The sequence below is a fragment of the Sus scrofa genome, chromosome 4 (genome assembly GCF_054392235.1).
Source record: "Sus scrofa isolate SSC_HxYL_T2T_F1_AM1 chromosome 4, Sscrofa_HxYL_maternal_Yorkshire_Landrace_v2.0, whole genome shotgun sequence".
NCBI classification, from domain to species: Eukaryota; Metazoa; Chordata; class Mammalia; order Artiodactyla; family Suidae; genus Sus; species Sus scrofa.
Genome location: NC_139386.1, coordinates 100,537,229 through 100,550,889, shown reverse-complemented (window position 1 = coordinate 100,550,889; position 13,661 = coordinate 100,537,229). Strand labels below are relative to the sequence as shown.

The following is a 13,661-nucleotide window of genomic DNA, read 5'->3' as shown; positions in this document are numbered from 1 at the left end:
TAGTTTCTGGCTCTGTATATTTCAAATCTTGCTTCTCCTCTATTGACCAAGTGCCTCCAGTGCTCCACGTAAAGGATCTGTTCACATCCTATGTATGTATAGCCTCTGACCCTGTACCTGTCGTAATGCTGGATGAGCCTATGGGAGAGTACTGCTGAAGGCCATTCCTACATGGAAATGGTTAGCAATAACTGTGTATGAAAACGACTGCAGGAGTTCCCATCGTGGCTCAGTGGTTAACGAATCTGACTAGGAACCATGAGGATGCAGGTTCAATCCCTGGCCTTGCTCAGTGGGTTATAGGATCTGGCGTTGTCGTGAGCTGTGGGGAAGGTCGCAGACACGGCTTGGATCTGGTGTTGCTGTGGCTGGGATGTAGGCCGGTGGCTGCAGCTCTGACTGGACCCCTAGCCTGGGAACCTCCATATGCCATGGGAGCGGCCCTAGAAAAGGCAAAAAGACAAAAAAAAAAAAAAAAAAAAGAAAGAAAGAAAGAAAGAAAAGAGAAAGAAAGAAAAATGACTGCAAACTATGTAAATCTATCTCACTGAACTCAAGCAAAATGCATTCCTAACTAAACTTTACCTCAACTAGATCACCAAAATGCCTGTGGCCACTCTCATACTGCACAACAGAAGGGGAAGCTTGCAGCGGGCCCAGAGTGGAAACAGAGTGGTCTTAGCAAATTACAGCTCCAACATCTCACTTTTGCCAATTTTACAAACACATGTGAGCACACTGCTAGACCCTCTCCAGGGCCTTGCAAGCAATTAGTGCAAATGAGTAGCTCTGAAGCCTAAGCTTCATCAGTTCCATGTTAAATCTGCCTCTTCTATCTCCAGCCCTTCCCTATACCACCTCTAAAATTCCCCAGGATCCTGTTCTCAGGGGACCACAGCCTCCCCCAACCCTCCTACCCCTGCCAGTTGAGATAATTGACTTATAATATATATATTTGTATATATACATATATATACACACATATGTTTCAGATTACAACATAATGATTCAATATTTGTATACATTGGAAAATAATCACAATAAGTCTAATGAATATCCATTACCATACAGAATTATACAGTTTTTTTCTTATGGTGAAAACTTTTAAGATCTACTGTCTTAGCAGAGCACCTGACTAGTATCCATGAGGATACAGGTTCAATCCCTGGCTTCATTCAGTGGGTAAGGATCCAGCGTTGGCATGGAGCTGTAGTGTAGGGTGAATACTCAACTCAGATCCTGCGTTGCTGTGGCTATGGTGAAGGCAGCATTTGCAGCTCAGATTTGACCCCAAGCCTGGGTACTTCCATATGCCCCAGGTGCAGCCCTAAAAAGCAAAAAAAAAAAAAAAAAAGTTAAGGCTTTATGAATCTGCATGCCATCCTTGTAGAGGGGCCATGCTAATATTCTCTGTATCCTTCCAATTTTAGTATATGTACAGCCAAAGCAAGCACAACAGTTCTTTTTTTTTTTTTTTTGGTCTTCTTAGGGCCACACCTGCAGCGTATGGAACTTCCCAGGCTAGGAGCTGAATCAGAGCTGCAGCTGCTGGCCCACATCACAGCCACAGCAACACCAGATCCAAGTCAAATCCACGCCTACACCAAAGCTTGCAGCAACACCAGATCCTTAACCCAGTGAGTGAGACCAGGGGTCAAACCGGAATCCTCATGGATACTAGTCAGGTTCTTAACCCCCTGAGCCACAACAGGAACTCCAACAGTTCTTAATTTTAATGAAGTCCAATTCATCCATCTTTGCATTATGATTTCTATATGTATTTAATTATTATTATTATTATTATTTTTGTCTTTTGTCCATTTAGGGCCGCACTCACGGCATACGGAGGTTCCCGGGCTCGGCTATTCAGTAGATGCCGGTCTACACCACAGCCACAGCAACGCCAGATCCGAGCTGCGTCTGTGACCCACACGACAGTTCATGGCAACGCTGAATCCTTAACCCACTGAGCGAGGCCAGGGATTGAGCACACAACCTCATGGTTCCTAGTCAGATTCGTTTCCACTGCACCACCATGGGAACTCCTATTTAAGAAATCTTTTAATTCTTTTGGAGCAGTGGGTTGTTACCGGCATTGTCACTGCAGTGGCTTGGGTCACTGCAAGAGGCAAGAAATTGTACAACATAATTTCATTTTTGTTAAAAAACAAATAAAAACAACCCAAGACATAAACTGTGGATATGTGTTTATGTATGTTTGAAAAAGTAGAGAAAGATCTACACAAATTAGTGGCACTGATGACTTAAGAGAAATGAGATTGGATGGGGTCAAAGGGGAAAAAGAAGATTCACTTCTTTAATGTTTGAATTTTTTTTAAACTTTTATTTTTTTTTAATTTTATTTATTTATTTATCTTTTGTCTTTGTGGTATTTCTTGGGCCGCTCCCGAGGCATATGGAGATTCTCGGGCTAGGGGTCTAATCGGAGCCATAGCCGCCGGCCTACGCCAGAGCCACAGCAACGCTGGATCCGAGCCGCGTCTGCAACCTACACCACAGCTCACGGCAACTTCGGTTCGTTAACCCACTGAGCAAGGGCAGGGACCGAACCCTCAACCTCATGGTTCCTAGTCGGATTCGTTAACCACTGCGCCACGACCGGAACTCCTAACGTTTAAATTTTTGTAGTGAGTTTTAATTACACTTTTTTTAAATTATAGGAATTGAATTTATTTATTTATAAACCACACCCAGTGGCTCTTGGAAGTTCCCAGGCAGCAGCTGATTTGCTGCAGTGAAAACGAGGGATCCTTAACCTGCCTCACCACAAGAGAACTCCTAATCATAGGAATTTAAAAAAATGTCTTGGGAGACTTATGCTGATTAGGTAGGGGTGAATCGGGTAAGTTTACTGAGAATTTGGGAAATTTAGAAGGTATCTGAGAGGGTTGTTTAGTATAATTAGAGAAGTAGCAGGATGTTGAATGGACTGGAATCCATTAAATCCCTAGGGATGTATCATATATACACATGTACATAGGCTAGAGAAGAACAAATTCCAGAGCCTTTTTTTTTTTTTTTTTTGGTGCCACGCCTGAGGCATGTGGCAGTTCCCAGGCCAGGGATTGAACCCGACCCACAGTAGGGACCCCTGATCTGCTGCATTGACAATGCTGGACCCTTAACTCGCTGGGTCACAAAGGAATTCACAGAGGCTTTTTTAAGAAAAAAGTGGTTGAATATGGGAGGGAGACGAATGAATGTCAGAAACAAGCTTCTGCAGCCGGGTTGCTGGGGGCAAATGCTGACACTAACGCAGATAAAACAGGACAATACAGAGCTTCCAGAAGCCAATAATGAATCAGTGCACGATTCTAATGATTTGGTGGGCAAAGTGGGTCTATGCACTTTTTTTTTTTTTTTTGCAACCTCTGGCGAAAAACTGCACTTGCGTGAGCGCCTACACTTGCTTGCGTGATGCACTCTTAGCTCCAGGAGCTGGCGCCATACTATCCGATGACATTTGCTCTGGGACCGCTTAAGGGTCAAGGCTCCGCTCCCCGGCCCCGCACTGTCAATTCGTAGCTAGGTTTCGGGCTTCCCAAAGCCACCCAGGACTAGTGCCCCAGTTTCTGCACCCACCCCAACTTCAGAATGAGGGAGAGCGAAGACGGGCGCCGCGCGTGCGCGTCAATATACGCAGGCGCAGCCTCTCTCCTTCCTGATCATCTCGCACTCACACCCCACCTCCGGGAAGTCGTTCTGTCCCGCCCTCTGAGAGCAAAGAAGGAATGCTATTGGGTAGTCTGGTTGTCTATCAACTCAGTCTCTCTTTTGCTCAATACCATTGGCAGCCGGGGAGAAGGCTCTGGGGCCGACGTCGGCCTATTCCTTCGAGTGTCAGCGCCACCGCGGAAGCCGCTATTGGCGGAGGCCAGGGACCGCGTCTGCTCACTTCCGGCGCGGGCCTCCACGATTCCTTCCCCTCCCCCGCCGTCGCCCTCAGCCTTCCCACCCCCCCGCCCTTCCACCATGGCCGCCTCTGTGTGGTGTAGGGAGAAGCTTGTCCTCCGTGTCCTCCCATAGCGCTTACTGCTTCACCCTCACCCCCTGGGGGCCGGATCCAAAGGAACCTCGCTCCCCAATCCTTGGGGCACCAGCCAGGAAGGTTTCCTATTCCCTGCTTCAGGCGCAGGACTCCTCTTTCCCCCACCTCCTGAGGCAGAAACTTAGGATTTTCCTTGCTTCTCTTAGGGTCAGAAGCCAGAGAGGGCTCCCCTTGCACTTCTTCAGGGACAGAAGCCTCTCCCACCCTTCCGTAGGGGTGCAGACCCTTACCCCAGCATACTTAGGTGCTAACGGCGTTTCCTCAGCACTGCCACTCCAGAGGCAGCACCCAGAGGCCCGTCCTCCTTCGCCTCCTGCACGGGAGCGGCCTTTCGGAGAGGAGGGAGGAGTAGAGAGGCCAGGGACCCTGTCCTTCCCGTCCCCCACTTGTCCCTCTTGTCCCTCCTGTCCCTGGCAATCCTAAATTCCTCATTTCTAGGACTTCCCATCCATCCACTCCCTGGCCTTTTCCCGTCTCCTGGCTGCAGCCATGGAGTTACAGAAGGGAAAGGGGGCAGCAGCAGCAGCTGCTTCGGGAGCAGCGGGAGGTGGAGGAGGAGCGGGAGCAGGAGCCCCAGGAGGGGGGAGGCTGCTACTTTCTACCAGTTTGGATGCCAAGGATGAGTTAGAGGAGGTAGGTGTGGGGGGTGGGGAAGGGAGTTAAGAAATGGGGTTGAGGAGGGATACTGGAGCGGATATAGGGTGGGGGTGGGGGAGGAGGCCTTCAAGTTTTTTCTAAGGCCACACAAACACTGCTCCAGACTTCCTGGTCCTGAAGGAAGAAGTGTGGGCCAACTTCCTGGGCAGGTTGTCATAGCAACAGCAGCCAGTGGTGTGAAAATGGGGTGGGGGGGTGTTGATGAGGAAGGGATGCAGCATCCAGATCTACCGAATTTATTTTTGATAGCCTTTTCCGCATACAGGCCACAGCTATTCTGAATATTTACCCTGTTTCAGTCTTAGGTCATATATTGAGTTGAGAAGTAATGTATGTCTGTATAGGGGTCTGGGGGAGGGTGGTGGCAGACAGAAGCTTGCAGACAGACATTGAACCCTTCTGTGAGATAGTATTGACTTCATGTAGGCACAATTGCCAGTGATGTTCACTGGAGTTTAGAATGAGTGAAGACTTAGGAAGAGTGTGTTGTGTTTAGTTACTACAGCAGTGGGGCGAGCGGGGCATAGGACGTAGGGGACTCTCTTTCAAAACCAGGTCATACATCCATGAAGGAGAGAACACATAGCTGCTGAAAAAGGGGATAGGGTGAGGCGACGGAGTGGGTTTGAATCAGGATTTTAGACTACTGAATAATTGACCCTCCCCTCCCCCACTGGCCCTTGCCCTGTCTGACAACCCAGAGTTGATCACTTATCCCTTTCCATTGCTCTGCATGAAGAGACCCAGAAGTGGGACATGATTGCTGAACTGTTTGTAAGACCTAATACATTCAACCCAGTGGCTATCCAGGGACAGGATGAGTCAGGTAATAGGCTCTGGCTCTTCACTGGCCATTTCCCTGCTTCTGATTTTGTCACTGCTCTCTATCAGATACTAGAGGGTGGGCAGGCTGATAGGTGGAATTCATAGTTTAGATTTGAAAAAAAAAAAAAATGTTGGTTCAGATACAAGATGGTGGAACCTAGGTGCAAAAATGCACTTTGTGAATCAAGAAATGCCTGGATAGCAACATTGCTGATTATCCATCAGCAAATGTCTACTCACAGCCTGGCTTCCCATCATGCTTCTCCCCGTAATTCTTTGTGCATTTAGATGAATCAAAGGTTGTTTCTGCTGTTGTTTTTATCAGCCAAGGTCAATATAATTAGGAACATAAAACAGTGCTTCTAAAAGGAGAAACACTGTAATGTATTCCCAAAACAAATACAAAAGACTTTTGCCTGGATTGCTTGGTGCTTTATATCAATCCACTTTTTTAAGAAGTGGCCGCTGTCATTGTCAAAGTATTTACTGAGCCCCGTGTTCTAGCCCAGGAACTCTAGAATTGTGGCAAGAAAATCATTGACTGTTTTGTTCCCTACACCAGTTTGAGTAGAGGGAAAAAGACTCCAAGGGTTGGTGAAACTTTTTATTCCGCACCCTGATTGCTAGAGGGTCATCCTGTTTTTGCACACACAGAGTAGGACAGCATCCTCTTCTTCTGAGTGGTGGTATGTTTGCTAGAAAACAAAATGATATGGCAGAGGGGGAGCAGGAAAGAGAGGAAGGATTTATTTTCTTGCTTTTTTGGACTGTCTGAGAGTGAACTTTCAACTGTTTCCAGAGAGAAGGGGGAGGGAGGATCGCCTTGTTTTTTTTCTTCTGCTGTCCTTCACGGTGTAGATGTTTCCCGGCATCCCCCCTTTCCTTCTTTGCCCTTTGTCCTTTGCCTTTGAATTTTTCCAGCAAGCCTTGCCACTGTTTGTAACCCCATATATGCGGTTCCCATTAGACCAGAGTGTCTCTAAGGGCAAGACTTAGGGGCTTCTTCCTCTGGGTCTCCCCACAGATCTCTGCACACTGAAGTTACCAAAACTTGATGTTGGCTGATCTCTGCTAGTTCTGGCTTGGTTATATTCCACAACATAGGCCCACCTGTTGCCACAGTAACACAGAGGTTTTCTGGAGGGGAGAAAAAAAAAACTATATATGTATGTATGTGTGTATATATATATATATATATTTGTGCAGAGTCTGAAGGAAAAGGATGAAGGAGACCCAGGGTCTTCCTTCTGGAGCTTACGATTTAAAGACTGAGTTAACACACTCACAAGGAAGGTTAAAAAAAACCCAAAACCCAGTGAGGTAGTGAGGAGACTGTGGTCCTTACAGCCCGGCGTGGTGAGGAAAGGCCCTTTAGAGTATGACGCGCTGGTGAAGAGCATCCAAGCAGGGACTGTGACTTGTACATGCCCAAGGGAGCATTTGTTGTATCCTTTCTGCTCTTTGGCCCTGTTCCTCTCTTTGAAGGAGAAATTCTTGCCCATCCGCATCTAGTTTTGGAGAATAAGATAAAAATAGTGCCAAAGATGGGAGGCATTTTGAACTCGCAGCCCCTAGTCTCACAAGCCTTCCCAGCTCCCAGTCATTCTCTGTGGAGAAGGACTCAGTCCACTTTGAAGTCAGGCTAAAAGTTGGAGCTGTGGCTCAAACAAGTTAGAATTTCCTTTTAAGCTACGGACAGGTCTCAGGGTTGCCTTTTGTTAGAGGTATGTCCCTTCCAGGTTTTCTCCAAGGAATAATTCACATTCAATCTGTGAAGATTCTCCAGGGAATGAGCTTTGAGTCACTAATTTTTCTCCTTGAATTCTCATTTCACATGCAAGTGGCTCGTGGTTGTAGAAGAGTTGGAACCCAGTTTGTTCGCTAACTCTTTTTTTTCTTTGCTTTTTAGGGCCTCACTCGAGGCATATGGAAGTTACCAGACTAGGGGTCAAATTGGAACTGCAGCTGCCGGCCTACATCACAGCCACAGCAAACTCTGGATCCTTAACCCAGGGATGGAACCCTTGTCCTCATGGAACTAGTCAGGTTCGTTACCCCTGAGCCTGATGAGAACGCCCATAACTCTTTTTTTTTTTTTTTTTTTTTTTTTGTCTTTTTGCCATTTCTTGGGCTGCTCCCTCGGCATATGGAGGTTCCTAGACTAGGGGTCTAATCGGAGCTGTAGCTGCCAGCCTACGCCAGAGCCACAGCAACGTGGGATCCGAGCCTCATCTGCGACCTACACCACAGCTCACGGCAATGCCAATGCCGGGTCGTTAACCCACTGAGCAAGAGCAGGGATCGAACCCGCAACCCCATGGTTCCTAGTTGGATTCGTTAACCACTGAGCCACGACAGGAACTCCCCGTAACTCTTTACTAATGTGGTCCTTGGGGATTTTGTAGGTCAGATCATACCTTTTCCTGAAGCCATTGGATGTTAGTCCCTTAAAGCCACTGACTTCCCATAAGGGGGCAGTATTTAATATAGGTTTTTACCAAACTGTACCTTCACCTGGAGGAGGGAGGGGAAACTGAGAGGTTAGAGCAATCTTGGGACTTCAGTCTCCAGCTTCACGAACGTACCACCTCGACACCATCCACTGCTGCTGTCATGGAAACCATGATCAGGTAGTCTTAGTACAAGAAAACTTATTTCAGAAGCTCCTAGAGATGGTCAATATTTACTCCGCTCTCTGAAATGCAGTCGTGGAGGGCTTACTCTGAACAGAGTTATTCTTCTGCCAGCAATTGTTGGCAACTGCATGTGTGATTCCATCTTGACTAAGGGCCTCTGGAGACTGGCGGGGGTGGGGCGGGGAGAGGAGTACTGCTGCTTGATTGTAGGGATCAGGCTTCTTGCAGCCCTCTTTGAGGAGATGTGGTCCTTCAGTCCCTCTGACTAATCGGCTCGCTCATCTCTGGAAAAGTAATGTATGTAGTCGAGGAAAAGCAGCATCTTTTGTACTTCTTTTTCCTTGGAAGGATTGACCCTCACATTTCTTTCCTCGTTGCTCCTTTCCGTGAATCCAAATTCTGGGACTCTCAGTTCCAAGAGGCCACTTTCCTTTCCTGACTGGGCAGTGACCCATAGAATTGACTCAGGCCTCTGAGTGGAGCTTAGAATATTGCGGAGGGGCCTAGAGAAACCTGGTTCAGCCCAAGGTCTCTGTGTGTTACATCACAGCCAGAAATGAGGCCAGCCCAAGGGGCTATGTGTCCAGCTTTGCACAAGGATCTTGGGTTCATCTGTCAGGCCTCCTCCCCGTCTCCTGTTCTTTTTCCTTTTCTCTCCTAGAAGGCAAAAGTAGGAGAGGAAGCTTTCCAACCTGGCGAGGGATTTACCCATGTCCTGTAGCAGGAGGGCTCGGTGTTTAGGAATCTTTGAGGACATGCCTTTAGAAGTAGTGGCATGGGGCGTAGGGTGATCTGGTCCTCATGGATTTAGTTGTGTGGTGGCTGATCTTTTTCACAAGTGGAATAGAGTCTGATTCAACTGAGGCCCTATGCTAGGTGCTCTTACATAGGTTATCTTATTGAATCCTCAGAGCAACCTTGTGATACAGGCTTGATCTCTCTTTTTCAGATAAGAAAACCAGGTCACTGTAAATAAAGGGATAAGTAAGTTTTAGTAAGTTAAGTAGTGAATTAAATAACTCACCTAAGATTCGCCCAAGGCCAGCAAGTGGAGGAGGGCTCTTTCTATTCTGCGCTTGTGGGTTGGCCCCTCAGTTGACTTCTCTTGCATCTCTGTGGATTCAGCAGAGATTTCTCCATTCATATCCAGGGTTTTAGAGTGCTGTGCTTTTGTTCCCCATCTTCCGCCCACTCTGAAACTGCTTGCTAACAGAGGCTAGGTAAGCAGGGCCCTCCAGAGCTCCCAGCAAGAACAGCCTGGGTTTAGCCACTGGAGGAACTCATCTTCCAGCCTGATAACTATCTTAGGTAGAGAAAGATAAGATTTAAAAAGAAAAAATAGGAGTTCCCGTAGTGGCGCAGTGGTTAACGAATCCGACTAGGAACCATGAGGTTGCGGGTTCGGTCCCTACCCCTTGCTCAGTGGGTTAATGATCCGGCGTTGCCGTGAGCTGTGGTGTAGGTTGCAGACGCGGCTCGGATCCCGAGTTGCTGTGGCTCTGGCGTAGGCCGGTGGCTACAGCTCCGATTCAACCCCTAGCCTGGGAACCTCCATATGCCGCGGGAGCGGCCCAAGAAATAGCAACAACAACAACAACAAAAAGACAAAAGACAAAAAAAAAAAAAAAAAGAAAAAATACAACCTGACGGAGTTCCCTTTGCGGCTCAGTGGCTCAGATCCTGCGTGGCTGTGGCTGTGGCTATGGCGTAGGCCGGGAGCTACAGCTCTGATTTGACCCCTAGCCTGGGAACCTACATATGCCGAGGGTACGGCCCCCAAAAAAAGACAAAAACACACACACAAAATACGACCTGAGGTTTTTTCCTTCCCATCCCTTATTATGTAGGAGCTGGACCGGGTAATGATGGAGCTCAGGGTTTGTGAGAGAGGTGGGTTGTGAGATTTACAGCTCGGCTTTCATGTGATCTCACAGCTCCTGTTCACAAGTCGCAGGCGCTGTTGATTAAGGCGAAGCACCCTGATCTGACCTAATTTGAGGATAGTCAGCCCTGATGTTGGGAGGTGACACTGTCAACCCTGAGTGGCTTTAGGCTTAATTTCAGTTGAGTTTTTGTGGCTGTGGGAGCTCCTTGCCTGACCACTCAGGTCCGCCTCTGCTCTTAGATAGGGACGGATGTAGGCAACCTCAGGTGATGGTCAAAGGAGAAACATGATTGTCTTTTATTCCTTGTCCTCTTTCCTGCTGTCCTCATTTCTCTCTTCTTCACAATGTTGCAGTAGTTTTCAATAAGACGTTTGGTGATGACCTATATATGAGGTTGGGGGGAGTAAATCGCCTGCCTTTGTCCCTGTTTTGCTAGCATCATCCACACTGGGGATTGGGAGGTGGTTTTCTTAAAACAGTTTTGGGGTTAATCCTCCAGATAAAATTTTAAAAGACTCAGGAAGTAGTTTAGGTGGTGATAGTGGAGAGGCTCCATTGACTTCACATGAGGTGCATTTCGTCACGATTTTCTCAGTGTTTAGTATTTAATGCTTCAAACAGGATCAGTGACTAAGATCTTTTAGTGTTGAGCACATGCCAAGTTAGTTCACCTTTGAAATTCAGGTTGGTTCTTGGATGGGCTTTCCTGACCTCTCCTCACCTTTGTTTGACCAGAGAACCTGGAAGGTTTCACTTTGTCCTTTTGTTCTCCATTAGTCCTTTTCTTTCCTACACTCATTTTCTTTTTAAAGTTTGTTTTTTAACTTTTTTGGGGGATATTTCAAACGTTAAAAAAGTAGAGAGAATAGTATAATTTCCCTGGAGCCATCACTCTGCTTCAGTATTTTTCAGCAGAAGGCAGTCTTGTTTTCTCTCTCTCGGTCTCCTTTGGATTTTACTGAAGCAAATCCAAGCTGTCATTTCATCTGTAGGTACTTCATATACATGTTGTCTGTGAGAGATGGACTTTTTAAAATTTAGCATAGCTCAGTATCATACCAAAAAAATTAACAATAATTCCTTATTGTAATAAAATAGGCAGTGTTCAGATCGGTCATCTCAAATTCTTTTTATAATTGGTTTGTTCAACTCTGTAATCAAACAAGGACCACATATTTGTTGCATTCAGTTGGTATGTCTCTTTAATTTTTAGTAACTGTTTTATTAAATACTTACAAAAATAAATCATATACCTTTTACTAGATTCACCAATTATTAATATTTGCCACATCTGCTTTTTCATTATTTCTTTATATACTTTTTTTTTTTTTTGGCCCCACCTGCAGCAAGTGGAAGTTCCCAGGCCAGGGATGAATCCATGCTATAGCAGCAACCCGAGCCATAGCAGTGACAATGCCAGATCCTTAACCCACTGAGCCACCAGGGAACTCCTAACATTATTTTAACATTTTGAGAGTTAAGTTGCAGCCAGAATGCCACTTAAGAGTGAAATACTTCAGTGAGGGAGTTCCCCTCGTGGCGCAGTGGTTAAGGAATCCAACTGGGAACCATGAGGTTGCAGGTTCGGTCCCTGCCCTTGCTCAGTGAGTTGACAATCCGGCATTGCCGTGAGCTGTGGTGTAGGTTGCAGATGCAGCTCGGATCCCACGTTGCTGTGGCTCTGGCGCAGGCTGGTGGCTGCAGCTCCGATTCGACCCCTAGCCTGGGCACCTCCACATGCCGCGGGAGCGGCCCAAAAAATGGCAAAAAGACAAAAAATAAATAAATAAATAAATACTTCAGTGAGTATTTCCTAAGAACAAGGATCTCCTGTTACATAATCCCTGTTTTGTTACTTAAATTGGGATATTTAACATCAATAGTTTACTGTTACTTAGAGTACATATTCCTATTTTACCATTTGTCCTAATAATGTCCATTGTAGCAGTCCAGGCCCATTGCATTTAGGTGTACTGTTTTAATTGTCATCTGTGTCCATCACCTTAAATACTTTGACGGGCCAGTTATTTTTTAGAATCTCAATTTGGGTTGTCTGAAATATCTTCATGATTAGGCAGATTATTCCCTTTGAGCAGAAAAACCATGAAGGGGTGTTACAGCTATTTCAGTGAATCATATCAGAGGTGAGTGTGTCAGCTGTCTGTTTTGTTATTTGGGATTGGATCAAACCTGCATTGCTGCAGTGACAATGCTGGATCCTTTTTTTTTTTTTTTTTGTCTTTTTACAGCACATGGAGGTTTCCAGACAAGGGGTCAAATCAAATCTGTAGCTGCCAGCCTACACCAGAGCCACAGCAACTTGGGATCCGAGCTGTGTTTGTGACCTACACCATAGCTCACGCCAGATCCTTAACTCACTGAGCAGGGCCAGGGATTGAACCCTAGTCCTCATGGATACTAGTTGGATTCATTAACCACTGAGCCACAATGGGAACTCTGACAATGCCGGATCCTTAACCCGCTGTGCCACAAGGAAACTCTTGTCTCATTATTTGGGGTGTTAACTAATTGCTTGGTTAAGATGGTATCCTCCAGGATTTCCTACAGTTATTTTCCTTTTGTGATTAATCGGTATTTTGAACCTATGTAAATATCTTGTAAAAGTTTCACCTTCAGTTTTAGCAGCCATTGATGATATTTGGCTGAATCAGTTATTATTTATATCATTCCTTCTTAACTTATTAGTTGGCATCTGGGTAAGGGAGAGCTTCCCCTTCTTTACTAATTATGTATGTATGAATCTTTCTATCAGCATGGACTCGTACTCAATGAGTTATAATCTTAAGCCTCTTTTTTTTCCCCTGGCTGCACCCATGGCATGCAGAAGTTCCTGGGCCAGGGATTGAACTGGAGCCACAGCAGTGACAATGCCAAATCCTTAACCACTAGGCCACCAGGGAACTCCCTTAAGCCTCTTTTTTTTTTTTTTTTTTTCTTTGTCTTTTTAGGGCTGCACCCGTAACATATGGAGGTTCCCAGGCTAGGGGTCGAATTGGCGCTGTAGCTTCCAGCCTATGCCACAGCCACAGCAACAGCAACATGGGATCTGAGCCACATCTGCGACCTACACTACAGCTCACAGCAACGCCAGGTTCTTGACTCCCTGAGCGAGGCCAGGGATCAACACTGCATCCTCACGGATACTAGTTGGGATCATTAACTGCTGAGCCACGACGGGGACCCCCCTTAAACCTCTTTTAACACATAGGTTCCCCCCCCAACCCTGCTTTTTTCCTTGTAATTTAGAAACCAGGAAGCCTGTCATGGTTTACACATTCTGGATTTTGCTGATTATATCCCTGTGGTAACTTGACTTGTAAACAGGTAGTTTAGTTCTAGAGATGGGATGAGATTTCTCTAAAATCTTTAGAAATTAAAAAAACTTTTGGGGCTAGAAGTACTGCATAGGTCATGGTCTGAAGCATCTGAATTTTTTCTCACCCCTTCGCAGAGGTTGGAAAGATGTATGAGCATTGTGACATCGATGACCACTGGGGTCTCAGAGAGAGAGGCCAATGATGCCCTCAATGCCTACGTGAGTATAATACTCTCCCCGTGCCCATTTCT

At 46.2% G+C, this 13,661-nt stretch overlaps 1 protein-coding gene and 1 non-coding gene across 3 annotated transcripts in view; one reads left to right on the top strand and one right to left on the bottom strand.

The window, feature by feature from the left end:
* Positions 1–1,347: 1,347 nt before the first annotated feature.
* Positions 1,348–1,454, bottom strand: LOC146404071 (U6 spliceosomal RNA). The gene has a single exon (XR_014845064.1). It is a non-coding gene; the product is annotated as a U6 spliceosomal RNA (small nuclear RNA).
* A 2,540-nt stretch (positions 1,455–3,994) lies between these two features.
* Positions 3,995–13,661, top strand: part of INTS3 (integrator complex subunit 3) — a 39,994-nt gene continuing 30,327 nt past the window's right edge. The window contains 2 exon segments of one of the 2 annotated variants that reach the window (NM_001243322.1): positions 3,995–4,702; positions 13,546–13,629. In NM_001243322.1, the coding sequence (NP_001230251.1) occupies positions 4,559–4,702; positions 13,546–13,629 (228 nt within the window). In that variant the 5' untranslated portion in view covers positions 3,995–4,558. 2 annotated transcript variants of the gene reach the window in all.